This window comes from Centruroides vittatus, unplaced genomic scaffold (genome assembly GCF_030686945.1).
Source record: "Centruroides vittatus isolate TY-2023 unplaced genomic scaffold, ASM3068694v2 contig_651, whole genome shotgun sequence".
NCBI lineage: Eukaryota > Metazoa > Arthropoda > Arachnida > Scorpiones > Buthidae > Centruroides > Centruroides vittatus.
In genome coordinates this window covers 2,392,366-2,411,114 of record NW_027122405.1, presented here as the reverse complement: position 1 = coordinate 2,411,114, position 18,749 = coordinate 2,392,366, and the positions used below count along the sequence as shown (strand labels likewise).

At 27.6% G+C, this 18,749-nt stretch overlaps 1 protein-coding gene across 1 annotated transcript in view; it reads right to left on the bottom strand.

Moving 5' to 3' along the window:
• Positions 1 to 18,749, bottom strand: part of Mekk1 (mitogen-activated protein kinase kinase kinase 4) — a 104,208-nt gene that overhangs the window by 71,933 nt on the left and 13,526 nt on the right. Inside the window, exons 6-9 of the mRNA XM_067275878.1 lie at positions 11,483 to 11,635; positions 5,771 to 5,925; positions 2,904 to 3,023; positions 1,080 to 1,179 (exon numbers count right to left, since the gene is read on the bottom strand). Of these exons, the coding sequence (XP_067131979.1) occupies positions 1,080 to 1,179; positions 2,904 to 3,023; positions 5,771 to 5,925; positions 11,483 to 11,635 (528 nt within the window). The remainder of the gene's footprint in view (positions 1 to 1,079; positions 1,180 to 2,903; positions 3,024 to 5,770; positions 5,926 to 11,482; positions 11,636 to 18,749) is intronic.

Sequence of the window (18,749 nt, the reverse complement as noted above, 5' to 3'; positions counted from 1 at the left end):
TTTATTGTAATTACACCATTTATAAAGATTTAGTGAATAAAATTCAGTTTTATCTTAAACCACATATAAAATTTAGTTATCATCATAAATTATTTTGTTAAATTGATTGTAAAGTGTTTCATTGTAGTTGGAATATGCTCACAGGCTTACTTAATAATTACATTGATATCTATTATTTAATGTGTTTAAATGTTCTTTGAATGTTGCTATCTAATTATAGATTGTTAAAAACTATTTTACTTTTGCACAATAACTCACTAAAAATGCTTTAATCAAATTAAAGCAGGCAAAGTATCACTGTAAATTATTTCTAAATCTATTGATATTCTAAAAATAGCTCTTAAATTGAATGAATAATTGAAATTGTTAAATTTTTATTTGGTATATTTGACAGAATGATAGTTTATGGAAATTTGAATGTTATTTCAACAAATATCAAATCTGATAAAAGCAATAAACTGCTGGATAGCCAAGGGGGTTAAGGTATCAGCATTCCACTCTGGGTGCTGAAAGCTGGTCTGTCCCAGATATATTGGGCCCTATCCTTCAATGCCCAGCTACCCCATTGTGGGACAGGCTGAAACTATGCAGGTATAATTAAAAGATCCCTCTTAGTGTCCACAGGATAGAAAGAATCAAAAACAAAATGATAACTTTTAAAAATGTTTTTAAATCAAATGTCTTTGAAAAATCTTTTAATTGTTTATTAACTTGTTATTTTCCAACATAGTAATGAAAGACTAACCAAAAACAAAAACAAAAAAAAAAAAAAAAGTCATTTAAGAAAGTGATTTTTCAAATGGAATAAACTGGTTAATGAATTATTATAAGTAATCAACCTTGAAAACCAGCATACAATTTTATATGATAAGGACTCTTACAGGTCTACATAGTATTAAAGTAGAATATAATATTAACTTGCAAAAACAGATCACATTTTATGTAAACCTGAAGTTGATCTGTGTAAGATCAAAAGTATTCATCATATAAAATTATGTGCAAATTTTCAAGATTGGTTATTTCATATAAATTGATTTTTCTTTTGAATAATTAAATTTTAAGTAAAAAAAATGTTTTACCTTGCGTAGTGTTTTAGCAAATGCAACAGCTTGTCTTGCTTTATCTCCTGCATCATTAAATACAGTTTTAAACATACGACATGTGCGAAGAATTCCTTTTCTATAATGAAAAATTTTAATTAAAAAAAGGAAAAATTACAAATAGTATTACATAAAATATTTACATAAGTATATGTGTTTTTTAATACATATGATGTAATCTGTAAAAAGTACCTAAAGTCAGAAAAATCAATTTTCATTTTTTGAGTATATCTTATTCCACAGACTAAGAAGAATATTTAATAGGGCATTTACAGCTTAAAATGTTGTCAAACATTACTAGAAACATGTTCAAACCTAAAAATTGATTATTTTGACCATGTTTAGATTATGTTTTTTGTTCTATAGCCAAATTTACTTTTCTGACTTTTCATAGATTGCATCACATATATTTTAAAAATTATAACTTTATAAAAATTAGAAAACAATTAAGAACACATAAATAAATAAATAAAAATTATCATCTTAAAGCTGCTTATATTAAAAATAATTTTTCACAATTCCAAGCAACTTTAAAAATGTCATTCAAAATAATAGCAGACTAAGACAACATACATAAGAATTAATATTTGATTAACCCTTGATCACATGCATAAGATAATTTTCTGTTGATTTTTATATACAATTACTCTGCACATAATTGCCATTTCTTGAATTTGACAATTCTGAAAAATTCTGTAATGTATCTTCTCTGCACCTGCCAAATTTCAACATCATTGTTTAGTTTTTAATATATTGTTTTGTTTACAGAACAATGTCTGTCCTAGAAAAGGCTACCACAAGGATCCCTTCAAACTTTGCAACAGTATGGGTTAATTCAAAATGAGTTCTGTTAGAAATAAATGACAGAGCTGAGATGTTTCTCAGCAAGACAAAGATATGGTTTTTCTGTATTTTTGGGCATGAAATAAACCTGCATAAACATTTAAATTTTTAAAGGTCATAGTACCCTAGTTTACCTAGACAAGTGTTTAATCATAGCAACTTGCATGCCATTATGTCATTCCTAGCTGACAAACTTCTATGATTTCATGTCTACCTCTTGTAGCAATTGTGAGAGACATCCACAAAGTCATTTTTGATGATGTCAGGTCACTGAAAATGACATCAGAGTGGAAAATTGCTGCCTCTATCCATGCATTCATAAAGAATGTAACAATAAAAAAAAATTATGCATAATCACAAGTAAGGAAGTAATTTTCTACAGTTTTTTGAGGCCTATGGTAAGTGGAAATAAAATCTAATCAAAATTTTTAGTCAGATGCTTAGCATGTAGCATAAGAATATCATGAAAGCACAATTAAGTAAGTCAATTTCATAAAAAAAATGCTGCAAAAAATTAGTAGGTGTAGAAAAAAATCACTGCTATACATGTGATTATAGATTGCAGGTTAAAATTGTTATTTAACTTAAAATGCCTAATTATGTATATTACTATTAATGCAATTTATATATGAAATATAGTAAAAAAAAGTTTTAATTTTTAAAATAAATAAAAATCTAAAAATTATTCCTATAGATGAAGTAAGCTATATTTCATACTACATGCTTCTAGGGCATCTTAATTACAGATCTACTCCAAAATGAATATCTTGTAAAGATCATTTTTCTCACAATGAGGAAACTCAAAAGAAAACTCACAATGAGGAACCATTATGGCTGAATTTGTATAAATTTATGTAAGTAAATGTGTGGGGCTCCTCATATAAGTTATGAGAAGTAAGAGAAAAAATTGTTATTATTATTTAACTTTAAATGAATAAATATCTTTTAAAAACTACTTACCTGTAAGATGAAGAATTAACTTGTTCTTCTGATAAACTTGAATTAAGAGCAATTAATGATTCTTTAATTCCACTATCAATATGAGACCCAATACAAAGTAATAAATCACTTGCAAGAAAACTAAAAATAATTAAAACATAAAATGTATCTCTATGCTATTAACTTAGTTTATTTTATATAATGTAAAATCAATACAAAATTGTTACTTTCAAACAATTTACTGAAGAGAATAATGCAAAATGATCAAAAATGCAAAATATATCTTTTAAGCATTTTTTTTTTTGTTTAAAAATTAACTTTGAACATTCTTTCAAATAAAGTTTGGAACAAAACATTTGAATGGTGAGAGATCAAAAAGTTTATATTAATGGAGAAATAAATTTTATAAAAGATGCTTATTTCAAAAAACATGCACGCACACAAATTGTCAGCAGAGAAAACAAATTTTTCAATTTTATAAAATAAAATAAAAGAATATAGATAACAAAACAACCAGAAATCTACAAAATAAAAAGAAAGCATTGCATTTGAGAAAAAATATTTTATTAGAAAGGTGAGAAAAAATATTAAAATTAAATTAATAGAGGAAACTTAACACACTTAAGAAAATTTAACACAAAAAACATTGGAGTTTGGAATAATTGTGAGTAGTTTTCTGTTTTAATATAAATCCAATATTGTGTTGTCATTGTTCTTACAAAAAACACGTTTTAATTCTTAAAAAAGGTTAGTTAAATAGGTGATTGATATTTTTGAAACATTTAGGGTAGAATAATAACATAAAAATGCTAGATAAATAAAGATACATACATAAAATTTTGGGAAAATATTAATACAATTATTTTCTAAAATACCAATATTCTGAAAGAGATGAGTTTCAAAAAAACATTTTATCAAATAGTCTCTGCATTTCATATTTTCTTTTGACCTGGTTCTCAGTCCCGACTACCTACAAGTCTGGTTTGTTTTATGTGCACATGATTTGGCACCAAACACTCTGTGCCAAATTGCAACTCCTGACATGTACTCTTTCATACCTCTAAGGTGTGCAGCCGTTGACAACAGTTTGATTTTAGAGATGAGACATAGCCTTGTCAATAATTATAAAACTACGCACGCACATCAAATGCAGGTGTACAGTAATAAAAACACAAAACAAAAGGTCTGGGAGTTCAAAACACAAACTCTATGCTGTAGAAAGTGTATCTGCCTCTGAATTTGACCAACTTCTGGTTTCTAAAGCATTGTAAAGTTCAAGTGTTTGTAAATATTTCAAGTGTGGGATCCAACATCTGATGTAAAAGATTCACCTCATCAAAATGACTCGCATATCACTGTCAAACGAATATGTGATGTTGGACCATTTCTTACTGATGTGCACATGCTCTTTAAAACAAAGCTCCTGGCAGTCTCTCCAATGTATACTAAAGATTAGTCCACTCAAGTGTTATGTAACAAAATAGCATATACCAATATTGTAATTTTAAAGGTATAATTTTAATTTTGCTACTTGTTTGTTATTTCCATTTCACTCAATAACACATAGAAATTACAATTTACAATAGCATTAGTACATAGAAAAACATTACTAAGGATTTTGTATAGTCTGGTACAAAAAGAAATCCATTTGGCTTGACACCATAAGTTACCACACGGGGTGATACCAACTCTAGTGACATCACTTCAATCAATCCCTGGTAGCAAAATATAAGTGGACAACCAAGTCTCTTTTAGACATCTTTCCATTTTCAAATATAAAGTTTTTTAATTTATTAAAGAAAATGAATATGTATGAAAGTACTGTAGATAATGTTATAATTAAACAGAAACTGAATAAAATTTTATCATAAAATAACAAAAAATTAATAAAAATACAAGAAAAGAAACTAAATAAAAATCTACTGATAAACATAGATAATTAATATTCTAAAAATAATTTTATTAGTCAACAAATCAAAAAGTGTTTAAATATGGAGAATAAGTTAATATAGCAATTTTTCCTGTTAATAACTTTTTATAATTATGAAAGTGCTTATCATCAGATTATCAAAAGAAATGACAAAAAAATCACAATTGTAATGTAATCTATAAAATTTCTAGTATTTTTCATCCCAAAAGTTTTTTTATAAATTCTTCAACATTAAATTTTCACTTATAATAAATACATTTGCTGGTATGTAAAATAATTGCATTACAATCTATCAGACAAAGTAAGAAAATTCTTATAAAGATGCAGACCTAGAATTATGAAGTTTGCATTACTTATGAAGTGTGTAATTCCAATTAAATCAGATAAACCAATAAATATAAAATAAATAATTAATTAAAATCTATTAATATTAATAAATAAGATTACTAGCTAGAAAGAATTTTGCTATAAAAATACCATTATGTCAATCTATATACCTAAAATGCTTTTGAAATGTTTTATTATTTAAATATCCTATATTTTATTACATTTCAAAATAAATAAATTTTAATGGAAAGACAACTGAAAATTGTTACGTTCGTTCTAAAGTCTTTCTAGTCATATATGAATATAAATTTCATAATAAAAGTTATAGAACAATCTTAATTTCCCACAGAACAGAAAGTGCTAACATTTAAAAAGAATTACTGAAATGTTCTAAAAATTTTTTTGTACCTGATTTTATTTCAATAATTTTGACAGAATTTGAATGAATTCTTTTTGGATCTGAAGATGAAAATTTGTTGCTTAATATATTTACCAAGTTTTGGATATGAAAACTTTAGTTTCTTATGTTTTTGATATTACAAAAGAATAAAAAAAAAAAAAAAAATGTTACATTGAACCAAAAAGATATTTTAAACATTATACATTAAAAAATAATAAAAGTAAACATTACCAAAACTTATTTGCTGCCAATGCTTCCCCTCCTGGAATATGAGGGCATGTTGCTCTTACAAATGCCCATTCTTCTTCCAAAGAATTCTTTTGATGAACTGTAACTGGTGGTAACCCTTCTGTTATTTTCTTTTTCTCCAAATATTTTAAATAAATCTAAATTTGAAAAGAATTTCAGTTAAAATCATTTTTAGAATTGTTACTGTATAGACAGGATGTCCTGTGTATATAAGATAAAGCTAATACTTCACTCAAACAGAAGAAAAACTTGATCAATGCAAATCATCATTTTTTTCTATTTTTTTTTTTATGGTTTGAAAGAAGCTTCAAAACAATAATGAAATTATGTTACTCCTTGCCCTCTTTCATATGGCTTTATTGATTATGAAGGAAATACATTTTGAACATATAGTGTGAAATGTGTTTCCTTCACAATCAATAAATCCTGTATATCTATCTCAGTTGTGTTCCTGTATGAATAGTTCTCTTAAGCAATCTTATGCTTACTTCTAACAATATGAAAATAAGAAAAAGAGGCAATCAAGTACAAATGAACAATTTGAATCAACTCAAAGCTTCAATTGTCTGTAAGTTCTAACAGATGCATGTTATTAAAAAAGTTTCAGATAAAAGTATCTTGCTTTTTTTCTGTAAAATTCAAAATATGTACAGGTAATCCCTCATATAACAAGGCAGTTATGTTCTGAAAAAGTGCTATGGTATGTGAATCTGTGCTATATGAAAAAAAAAAAAGACTAATACAAAACTTGGGATTAAGTTACAAAAAGTATACTATTCTTTTTTTGTAAGTAAGAGAAATATGTTTATTATAGCAATCAATAATTTATTTCCAATCAATAATTAACTAACAATCACAATTAAAAGTACTGTATTATGTGTTAATGTTAATTTAAGTTAAACAAGGGCATTTTCTTTTTATAAAGTATCATCATCTTCTGAACTCTTTTGTTGATCTTGATCAGAAATATCAGCAACTATCTTCATTTTTTTTATTTTTAACAAAAAAATGAAAATGTTCAGGGTGTTGGGGGTGCATGTTCAATTGAAGACAGACTAATTTTTTCCCAGAATTTGTGTTTGAATATCAAATTGTTTGAGTACTGAGATACCATTATATTTTGTTCATCATTTTTATAAATGATATAAATGATTACTTACCTATGGTTAAAAAAAGTTTAACAACACTTACCTAAAAATGTGTTAATAGACTAAACAAAGTTTAAATGTTGTTTTATATGTTTAAAAGTTTAAAAATGTTGTTTTATAGACTAAACAAAGTTTAATCTATAAAAACAAAACATAGTAACAGTTGTAAAAAGTAAAATCTGAAAGCAATGACAACAACATCTGGTTGATATGAAAGCTAAGACAAAGAAGAAAAAAACTGCACTATCAGTTATCAGTAAACCTGAGGAACAGTACAAAACAAATTGAAAATTTCGATATTCTAAAATTCATGGACAAACTTGAGATAACATGCATGCTTATTTGAATAAAAAATATTGAATAAAGGAGTTTGCACTTAAAAGTTGTGAAATTTTGTATGAAGAATTTCCCCATTTTTTGAACTGTGTTGTATGAGTGATACCTATACTTTTCTCTAGTGTTTCATTTGAAATTACAAAGTTGCATTTGTCTACCTACAAAAAAGCATAAGGAAGCTCCTTAGAAACCATAAAAAATGTTTTGCATCAAGTTGTTCTTGAATTAGTTTGTAATATCTTATGTAGGACACTCAATATAAAAGGTAATTTATCAAAACAACTGTTAAATAATTTGTGATGGTTTCAAATATATAAATATATAACCTTTATTAATTTATGCAGAATAAAATTAAACCACCACTTTCTTTCTTTATAACTAATTCTCTAGCAAAATTAACCATTTTTATCCGTATTCAAGTCTTTCTAAGTACAACAATCGATACATTGACAATCCCATAAATAATTTAATTAATGTAAATTCAACAAATGTTTTTGATCTTACACAAGATCTGAACAACGTTCAACAGCCAACAATGTTCTAAATTGGAATGCCCAGAATATTTCTATTTAGAATGTTGCTTGTCAAAGTTTTGATTGATGTACTTAGTTATAATTATCCATCGAGTTAAAATGAAGAAAATATTTAAAACCTTGGCTAACAGTATTTCATTTGTTTCAAAAAATATAAACTTTATATAAATATTTACTTTATGTATTTTATTGTGAAATTGGCTAAATTACCAGAAAACACTGTTTCCATTTACATGATGTTGCAGGGGTGTAGCTGCAAAGAAAAGGTCGTTTCTATATATAAGAATTCTGTTTTACACTGTTGCTGGTATAATAATGGAAAAAAGCAAATATACAGTAGAGCGTCGTTTATCCGAAAGCCGATCAACCGAAAGCTTTCCAGTCAGACTGTGTCCTGCTGAATCGAATGTTTTTGATACTAGATTAACTTCTAAAGTATAATTTTTTTTGTTTTTATATTTTTCAATATATTTATTTTGTTCTTGTTGTATAAAATAAAGAAATAATTTTTAACAATTCAATAGCCACGATTATTATTATAAAAAGTTTCGTTAGGCTTAAAATTGACGAAATTTCAATGTGAAGCGACACGCAACAAAGAAAGATTTCAACATCAGATAGGTTAATATATTTTTTTGTATATAATCGGTTATCCAAAAAATCAGTTATCTAAACAACCCCAGTTCCCAATTGATTTGGATAAACGACGCTCTACTGTATTTTGCAATGTTTATATTTTTTTAATAAAATGAAGAAGTTGAATTCAAGACTTTCTGTTGAATATTTGCATTTCATGAATTTATAGATAATGTTTTTATTATTTATATATGTTACAGTCAAAACCCGTTTTTAGTTAGAACGCGTTTTAACTAGTTGAAACTAGTTTATACTGGATGTCTTTGTTAAAACCCGTTTTGTCTAGTTAATTTACTGCTGTACATGTTTTGATTTTAGATAAAACTAGTTTTAACTTTTAACATTAGTTAAAACTAATTTTAGCTACATAAATATGTTTGGGAGAAATAAATAGTTATGTATAGTGATTCGGGGGAAGATGCCTAACATTTTGCTTATGAAGGAAATTATAGCAATAATTTGGAGGCCTCTAACGAAAATATCATATTCTTGAGCATGTTTTCCAAATAAAACTTTGGAGTATATGAAAAATAATTGTATATTGTGTTTGCAATGACAACTTTTTTACTGTCTGGCATTTTAGGTATCTCACCCCAAGTATCCGGGTGAGATGCCAAATGCCATTAGGGTAAGATAACAAATATAATTGCATAAAATTAATTTTCGAATATCTTAACCAAATTTAATTTATTGCATATGTAGTACAAAGTACTTCATAGTAAGTATAACAGCACAGTATAAGTATTGTTAAGTTTCCGCCCGTTCTAACATGCTCTATAGCTAGCTGAAAGCTTTTTTCAGTCCAAAAACCTTTTTGAGAAGTCCCTATATAATTTCTATGCATATCCTGCAATAAAACGAGAAAACAAAAATTTATTAAAAATAGGCATATTGGAATTCAATTAACAAAAAATAGGCATGTTACCCCAAGAAAAATGTGGCATCTTTCCCATTTGTCAGGGTAAGGTGCCTAGTGGAGTCACGTGTTCTAGCATGTCCGATCGAGATTGGCGGTAGCTCACAATGGAAACTTTAGAACCTTAACTATATCACACATTAATTGTTTTTCACAATTTTTAATAAATTCTATTTTAACTTTTAGTTTTAAAATGACTCTAGAAACATTTCACAACAAAAACTTCGTTCTTATCTTGCTTTTATTCTTCTCAGATGTAGAAAATGAGGTAACGGTAGCCAACTACAGGTTTCCGCACTCAATATTGGCCCAACGATTCATCATACAAACACATGACAATATCTGACGTCACCGTTTGAAAATATCAAAAAGTAGGCATCTTCCCCCACTTACCATCTTACCCCAAATCACTCTATAAATGTCTTTGTTAAAACCAGTTTTGTCTAGTTAAAACTAGAATTTACTGTTAGTCAAAAATGAATTTGAGTTAAAACTAGTTTTAACTAGACAAAACGGGTTTTAACAAAGACATCCAGTATAAACTAGTTTCAACTAGTTAAAAACGCATTCTAACTAAAAACGGGTTTTGACTGTAACATATATAGTATAATGAAAATATTGTAATAATTTATAATTATAATGATTACATCTGGTTATTAATACAGTAGGACCTCTATTATCTGGACTAATTGGGGATGAAGGTAGTCCGGATAAGGAAAAATCCGGATAATCAAAAAATAATAATAATTGGCAGTGAAAGACATGTACCGGTACATACAGTATGAATCATTTTTAATTGTCTAGATTTACAAATAGCTTCAATATTAAATTATTTTTTATTAAGAAATTCAATTAATGATTTTTGTTTAAAGCTAGCTGTTCTTTTTGAAGCTGCTAAATCGCAAATACTTTTAAGACATATAAGTTGTCCTGAGTTACACTCTTCTTAGCTCTCAAACCACTTCATGGCAACATCTAAGCATTGAAAAGCTTCAGAATGTGTAGGACCAATATCTCTTATTTCACAAATCTCTTCTTCGTCTTCTCGATCTTGCTCATCTGAGGCAGATATTTCTTTATTTATTTCCTCACCATTCAAAATTTGGAATCCAGGATCGTTCGCATCGCAATTTAACCACTCGGTTACATCTTCGTCACATTCAGCACATATTGAAATTTATGCTATTGCTTCCGCAATGTCTTTTATACCACTTTCTACTGTATTACTGGAATTTACTAATGGTCTTTTCAAAATTTTGTTCCATGCATTCCATCACGTACATACATAAACAGTGTCGCAATTCGCCAAGTGCAAATCAGTAAATTCGTACAATTTTTGTTTATTTTGAACAATCCAGATAATCGAAAATCCGGATAATAGAGGTTCGGATAATCGAGGTTCTACTGTATTTATACAAATTGTAATTTTTAAAATAGTAATTTAATCATGTTAAATTTTTAATAGTAATCTGGTTTGTCATTCTTATAGATTTATCAAATATTGTCAATGAAGCTCTTATAGTAATTAAATGCAATTAAATGAATAGCATGAAATCAATAGATTAATTTTCAAATAATGGCATGAAATTATAGATTAATTTCCTGCAATTCATTTAATTGCAGTTCACTTCTCAAGGAAGTGTTTTTATTGTTGTTATTTAATTTAGGAAATTCATTTTAATTTAATTGGAAGATGTTGAACATTTAAAAGCATTTAAAATCTTTAGTAAGCTTATATCTCTAATAGACTATGGAGATGCAGAATTTCTAAATATAACATTAAATGTAATTTCTGATAGCTTTCTAGATATTTAACTCTTATTTATAGTTATTCAAAATTCCAAAAGGAAATATAACCTATTATAGTAATTTATATACAGTAATTCTTCTATATTTACAAGAATTACATTTCTGGAAAACATTGAATATTCAATTCACAAATTTCTATAGATTATTAAATCTATAGAAAATCAAATTTGACTCTTTGATGCAAAAATTTCCCTCACTAATACAATTCAATTAAAATGATATAATAAAATATTTGTCAAATCCTAATATTCATTTAAATTTATTAAAAATAAATGTATATAAACTTATAAATAAAATCACGTAAATGAGAAATTACCTGCAGCATTGTTTTCAAATCTTTGTCAAATTCATTTAATTGTGCCTCAATTACATCACTTCCATCTTCACCAAATACAGTCTGAGCCAAATTTATATAACGCTGTCTCATTTGAATTCCAGCTCTTAAAACTTCTTTGCATTCTTTTATTAACTAATAAAAAAAAAGTTTTTCTGTATTATAATAAAAGTAAGTTACTTTTCAGTAAGTGAATTATGGCTTAAAATATTAGGCTATCTCAAAAATGTTCTATGTTTTGAAAGCAAGTGACTTGATGACTGGTGTAAAATCATAAAAATCTCATATTAAATATATTATAGCTCATTTGAAAGATACAGGCAGACTATCAACAAAAAGTTGTTGTTGTTATTTTTCATTTGATTTAATGTTTCATTTAGTGATTAAAATGTAGAATAAAAAGTGCATTGTCAACATTGTGTTTACAATTCTTGCTCATATCGGCTATTTCATGTATTCATTTTAATACATGAAAATAATGTAATACCTTAGATGCTGGTTGGGATAAACAATGAGGCCAAACATTACAATTCTTGTTTGTACAAGAAAAGATTGTTGTAGCAGTTGCTAGAAAATATTGTGAAGTCACAAACAGAATAATGGAATAAACAATGCTGGCTGAATGGTAACTTACACCTGAGACAAAACTGATTTTTACCTCCCCTGCTTATAAAATGGTTGCCAATAGAGGCAATGCACTTCTAGCAATGTCTCTCTTGTATAAACTATTTATAAACAAATTTAAAGTACATTTATGGGACTTCATTGTATTTGGCATATTATTTTTATCTCCTTTTGAACATTTGGACTGTGCATTTTTCCACCCCTCTCATTTTGTCACCTGAAGCAGGCACCTCATTGCTTCACCCATCAAGCAAACCCTGGAAACAGAAAATGTGGCACAATATTGATTTAAGAACTTAAACAATGAAAAATCAATGTTTAAGATGAGCCTTCATTAGGCCTTCCATTCAAAGATCTTCAATCATTCTACTTAAAGAAAAACAAATCCAAACTGGAAAAATGTAGATATAAATCACCTCATTAATTCAATCATTCACAAAAATCTAACACAGGGGTCGGCAACCACTTTTGGCTGTGGGTCAAAATCAACCAAAATGTGTGTATTAAGATGCTTCAGGTCAGTGGTATTTTCATTTTAAAACAGTCTTTTTTGGTGAATAATAAAATAAATTTTATTGAAAAAAAATTACAATACGCATTAAACTTTAAACATACAAATTATAATTATAATTATAATTATTATAAAAACAAACATAACTGAATGAACTATATTTTTCTGATGCTGAACTTGTGACGTCAATTTAGTCAAGTCTGGCTTATAGTTAGACGTTTTAAGATAAATACAAGCATCTGAATTTTCAGTTGTAAAACTGCTCCTGTTCTTATTTAAAATAAATTTTGTGTGAAAATATTTGCTTACATTTATAAGTTGAACCAAATGTGGACAAAATGGCAAAGCCAATTTTTTCAGAGATGAAAACTTCATAGGAAGTGATGCCCAATACATTGACGAAAAGATCATAATCTTCTGATTTTTCCAAATCTTTCTGCAATGTCTTGAATTTATCCATCCATAATGCTGAACTTTCAAAATCAATCATTTCTAAACTAAAATTGTCAACTTTAAGATATTGAAAATACTGCAAATCTAAAACATTTTCTTATATTTCATTGAGCTTTATTATAAAAGTAAACATTTTGCCATGCTTCTTAAAAATTTGAAATAGACTATTAAATTCACTTTTAATGCACAAAATCCAACTTTCGAACATATTAAGATTGCTCTCATCGATATTTTCTTTTTCATGTTGCCCTTTTAACAAGGGAAATAAATGAAATTCTTTCTTTTTTGTGTGTTTCAAGTAATATTAATTTCAAAGAAAAACTCTTCCATTCCTCATACATTTTTAAATTGTGTGGTTATTTCCTTGGAGTCATAGGTTGAAATCATTATAATGATTCATTATGTCTGTTAAGAACAAAAATTTTAACCATTCTTCAATCATCGAGTCTGAGATCATATTTACTGATTTCGTAAAGAAATATCTGTATCTCAGCAAAACTCTACAAATCTATTAAGAACTTTGCAACAACTTAACCATCGTATTTCCGAATGTAACAGCAAATCTCCATATTTCAATTCAATTTCCATCAAAAAAGCTTTGAAATGTTGCCAGTGTACTAATGCTGATCATGCTACTATAATGTTTACAATCCTAACAACCTTTTCCATTACATTTTTACATTGTTATGGAGATGCCTTTGCAAATAAATTTTCTTCACGTATGATACAATGAAACAATAAAAGTGAGAGGCCAAGTTCATTTTTCATTTAGTTTCACAAATCCAAGTTTTTCTTCTCATAGCTGAAGCACCATCAGTTGTTAATTTACTTTTAAATCCAATACTTTGCCAATTTTGAAATTAGTAAACCCTTGTACTTGACAAAAAATGTCAGTGCCTTTGGTTGTGTCATTCATAGAAGCAAGACTACAAAGTTCTTCATTGACTTTTGAACTATTTATTGATGCATATCTAATAAAAATTGCAAGCCTACCCATACTATATACATTAGTAGTTTCAACGAGTGCAATGCAAATTACGTCACTAGATAACAAATCATTTTTGATCTGTTCATCAATATTTTCAGCCATATCTTCAATGCGATACTAATGTGTTCTAGCTGACAATGGAATGTCTTTAATTCTCTCAATGATTTGTTTTTTATTTGCAAAGTCATTAAATAAAAGTTTGAAACAATTTATGAATGTGTTTTTCAAAAATTCACCATTTGTAAACAGTTTTCCATTGATACCAATGTTAAGAGCTGCAACAAAGCTGACAGATGTAGTATGATTGTGGCTGGTAACAAAACTCCTTGACAATTTATTTTGTTTTTCAAAATTTAATACACATTTAGCAATGTATTCAGATTTTTTTTTTCATTTAGCATTTCACTCACATTTTTATGTTTTGAAGAAAAGTGATACTCAATATTGCAAGTTCTGGCGATAATTACATCTATGCATAAAGTACATATCAATTTGTCACCATTTTTCGACACATTTATACTTTTCTTTCCACACATCTTGAAATAATCTATTTGCTTTTTGTTTGTCCATGGTAATACTTTGTTTTAAGTAATGATAATTATTTCACTGCATAACTATAATTGCATCACTATTCTTTCACTACTGAACAAGAGCTACAACTGAAAGTTAACTGAGAGAATGACAGTCCAGTGTTACGAGATGTCTGTCAAGGAATTCTGAATCAGCTTTGCCAAACTTATCAATTTCTGCTAGAAATTATGTTACAATTTTTAGTTTTTAAAAATAAAAATGCATGTTTGTTACTGCAACTTTGTAATCAAACAAAAATGTTATTGTTATTATTCATTTTCAGTTTATCTTTTTATGTATTCTTCAAGTGTTCATTTCATATTTATGTTTTATAATTTATTTTTAAATATTATAATTTATTTTCAGAACTCAAGTGGGTCACTTGAAATTATGAAATGTGTCATTCGGTGACCTGCGGGTCATAGGTTGCTGAGACCTGATCTAAGGATTAAAGCTGAAAATAATGTAAAAATGATTATAAGAAAATCTATCAGTTCCAAAATCAACAGATTTAAGAACCTAAAAGAATTGGGTTATATGAATTCCTTGAATGTTTGTGTGCATCATCAGTTCAGCAAAAAAAATTTGTTGATAAAACAGCACCTACTGAACATTCTTACACTAGTAAAATATTCAGTAGATATTGTTTTAGTATGTTCTATAAGTAGATCGATTTTTAAATCACTGGCAACAAGGAATGAAAAATTATTATATAACAATGCTGTACAAAAAGGAAATAGAACCAAGATTCCATTAATCAACTCTGAAAGTTAATGTTCACCAAAAAAAAAGGATCATGTCTGTTTGCTGGAATTGCATACTCCTTATGAACTAATAGGAGATAATGAGACAATACATAGTGTAAATATTGAAATGTAAGTCAAAAATAAAATTACCCAACAGTTACATGCATTAAGTAATAGATTAATCATATTCCATCAAGACAATGCTTCTCATATAGCATTAGCCATTCAGAGTTTAATTAATGAATTCCAGTAGGAAACATTTGGACATCCACCATATTCACCAGATCTTGCTCTCTGATTTTCACTTATTCTGTTATACAAAAAATCTCACGAAAAACTAAGAAACTTTCCAGAACTGAAAAAAAACAAATGGAACATGAGAGGGTTATTTTGATGGACAAAATAAACATTTTTATTTCAGAGATCCAAAAATTTGATCACCGACGAAAACTAATTGACAATAATGATGAATATATCATTCACTAAAATAAAATAGTTTATGAAATACAGTACACTTGCTTTATTGCAACTCTCAATTTACTGACTCAGCATAATACAGTGGAACCTCGCATAACGAGCAAAATAAATTGTGAAAAAATGACTCGCTTAACAAGCAAATTTTTGCATAACGAGTGGCTAGGAGAGGGGAAGTCCCGGATTGTGTGCATACTCCATCTAGCACTAGCTCAGCTAGCATCTTAGTGTCATTTGTGATCAAACATTTTCCAAACTTTTTCCAACACTTATTACATATAAACATCAATAACCATAGCCCATTATATAATAAACTTGCCAAATGATATGCCAAATTCTTGGGTTACTGTAAAGGCTATAATTAAATATTAGAAATTAATTAATTTGACTAGAAGTAGGCAGTTATGCTGCCATCTCGTATTAAATTTAATGACCAATTCCAAATAAAATTTTAGAAATGTCCAAATTAAAAATTAACTATTTATAATTATTAAATTTAATATGAGATGGAAGCATAACTGCCTACCTCTAGTCAGATTAATTAATTTCTATTATTTAAGTATAGCCTTTACATAGCCCAAGAATTTGGCATATCATTTGGTATGTTTCTCAAACATATTATCTGTGATTTTTTTTGTTTTCTGCAAATCAAATTTGCATTTCAGGTTGGTTCATTCTGCACTAGAAGAAAAGATGATGATTCACGCTCCTTAACAATGTTTATTGTATAATTTTCTTTGAATAAACCTTATACATGAAATACTTGAGTATATTTTTCAGCGTGAAATGCATTATTGTATTTTACATTAATTTCTATGGGAAAAATTGTTTCGCTTAACAAGTGTTTCACATTACGAGTAAGATTCTGGAATGAATTATGCTTATTAAGTAAGGTTCCACTGTATAGCAACCAGAAAGGATGGTCCAGACAGTTCTCCCATAAATCTAATGTTATTTTACTATCAATAAAACTGTCAGTGGGCATCTGACTTTGTTTTATTCTGAAGTACTTATTTTTGTTTAAACACATTTATTTTGGGAATTTTTAATTATTTTAGGGTGACTACTTCACACTCCTAACTAGAAAGATGAATAATTAAACCAATCTTACATTACATCTTACATTATATCTTATATTATAATACATCTTACATTACAGTCACTTTTAAATAAATTGTAAAATACTTCATTAGTCATTATGAAATGCTAATATAATAATAAGCTTTCAAATTCGTTGACTGCATTCAATTCATTATAATTCTTTATCTGATATTAATCCAAATCATCATGATATGTTTCATAACATTGTCAGGGCAAGGCTGTCTTGCAATACTGCAAAAGGTATATTCATTACAGCTGTAGCAGTTAATTGGTCTGGGTTCTGCAGGTACTATTGAAATCATGTGGGACATTCTTTCCCTCTCCAGAAAAGAGAACAAAGAAACTACATGTTTCTGTCAAAAGACAAGGACAGTATGTATTTGGACTCATATGTGTTTATATTACAGAGAGAGTGCAGTTTTATATATATATATGTATGCTGGCACAGGCAAACATATGTCTTGACAGTCTGCAATTGTTAGTTTTTCATTGGCAGCATGCCTTATAAAATCAGTTTAGGTAGATATTATGCAGTGGTTGGCTGCTGTAATAGCCAGAGAGTTCTTTATAAGTAGTTTAAAGCTGTATGCGATACATAAAAAAACATGATGCATTAAGATTGTCCATGTAATCAATCGTTCCAGTTACATTCATTTCCATGTGATGAAAATTTAAGAAGAGAATAGGTAACCTGCCATGCATTTACATCCAGGTAGATAAATAACTTTGCCATCATAAGACACACAAATCCATACAACATGATTACTTGCAGAGAGGGTTTGTAATGGCTGTACATTTATCTTAAAAACATAAATGTTTTGTGAAAATTTATCAAATAACATTTCATCTACTTTACCACTTGAAAAATAATTACAAGAGTCAAAACTCCTATAATTAAACATTTCTTGGTAATCATAAAATTTTACTTTTAATAAGGTATTCAAATATAGATGGATATTCCAAAGGTGACTATTTCTCTCAAGTTATTATTCCATAATTTTATAGGAGTAATTGGTGAAAACAACTGTCTATTTAAAAATAAATTAGAAAATACAAGTTTGTAGAAAAAACTATACAAAAATCCAAAAACTTTGCTTAGACTTACTTCTATGATATTCTGTGAATATTTTGAACTACTTTATAAATTAAATGGCAATATAATATTTTCTGATAGATAATAACAGTAAAATATTAGTAAACTTATAGAAGCCAATTTTGCCAATTATTTTCTAGAGAGGAAAAAAATTATAAAATAGGATTTAGGTTTTCTTAATTTTGCTTTAAAATTTAAGATATTTTCCACCATGCAAGTAGCATGCCTTTTTTCTTTACATTAGAAAAAATTCAAACTTCTGTAAAAATGATTGAAAATACTCTCTTTATAATTTAAAATATAAAACAAAACTCTTATCAATTACTAACAGAGTGGTTGTTATGAATGAATTTCTATTAGTTATTTCAAAATCAATTATATTCTCAATTGTATAGTTCTGCAGTTCCATTGTTCTTGCAGTATCGTGTGGTGCTACAGTATGGGAAAATACATGAACCTTCTCTGGAAACTTGTGGATAGTCAAGAAAGTTCTCTCTTGTGTCAGAACTTACAAAATATTCACAAAAGATATCAAATGAAACATAGAATATAATAAATAATTAAATAATTAAAATAATAAATAAATGCTTTCTAAATTTTTAATTTCTTTCAACTTCAGTCATATCTTATTCAGTTTACAACATATTTTCCATACAATTAACACACTGATTTTTTTTTACAACTTTAGT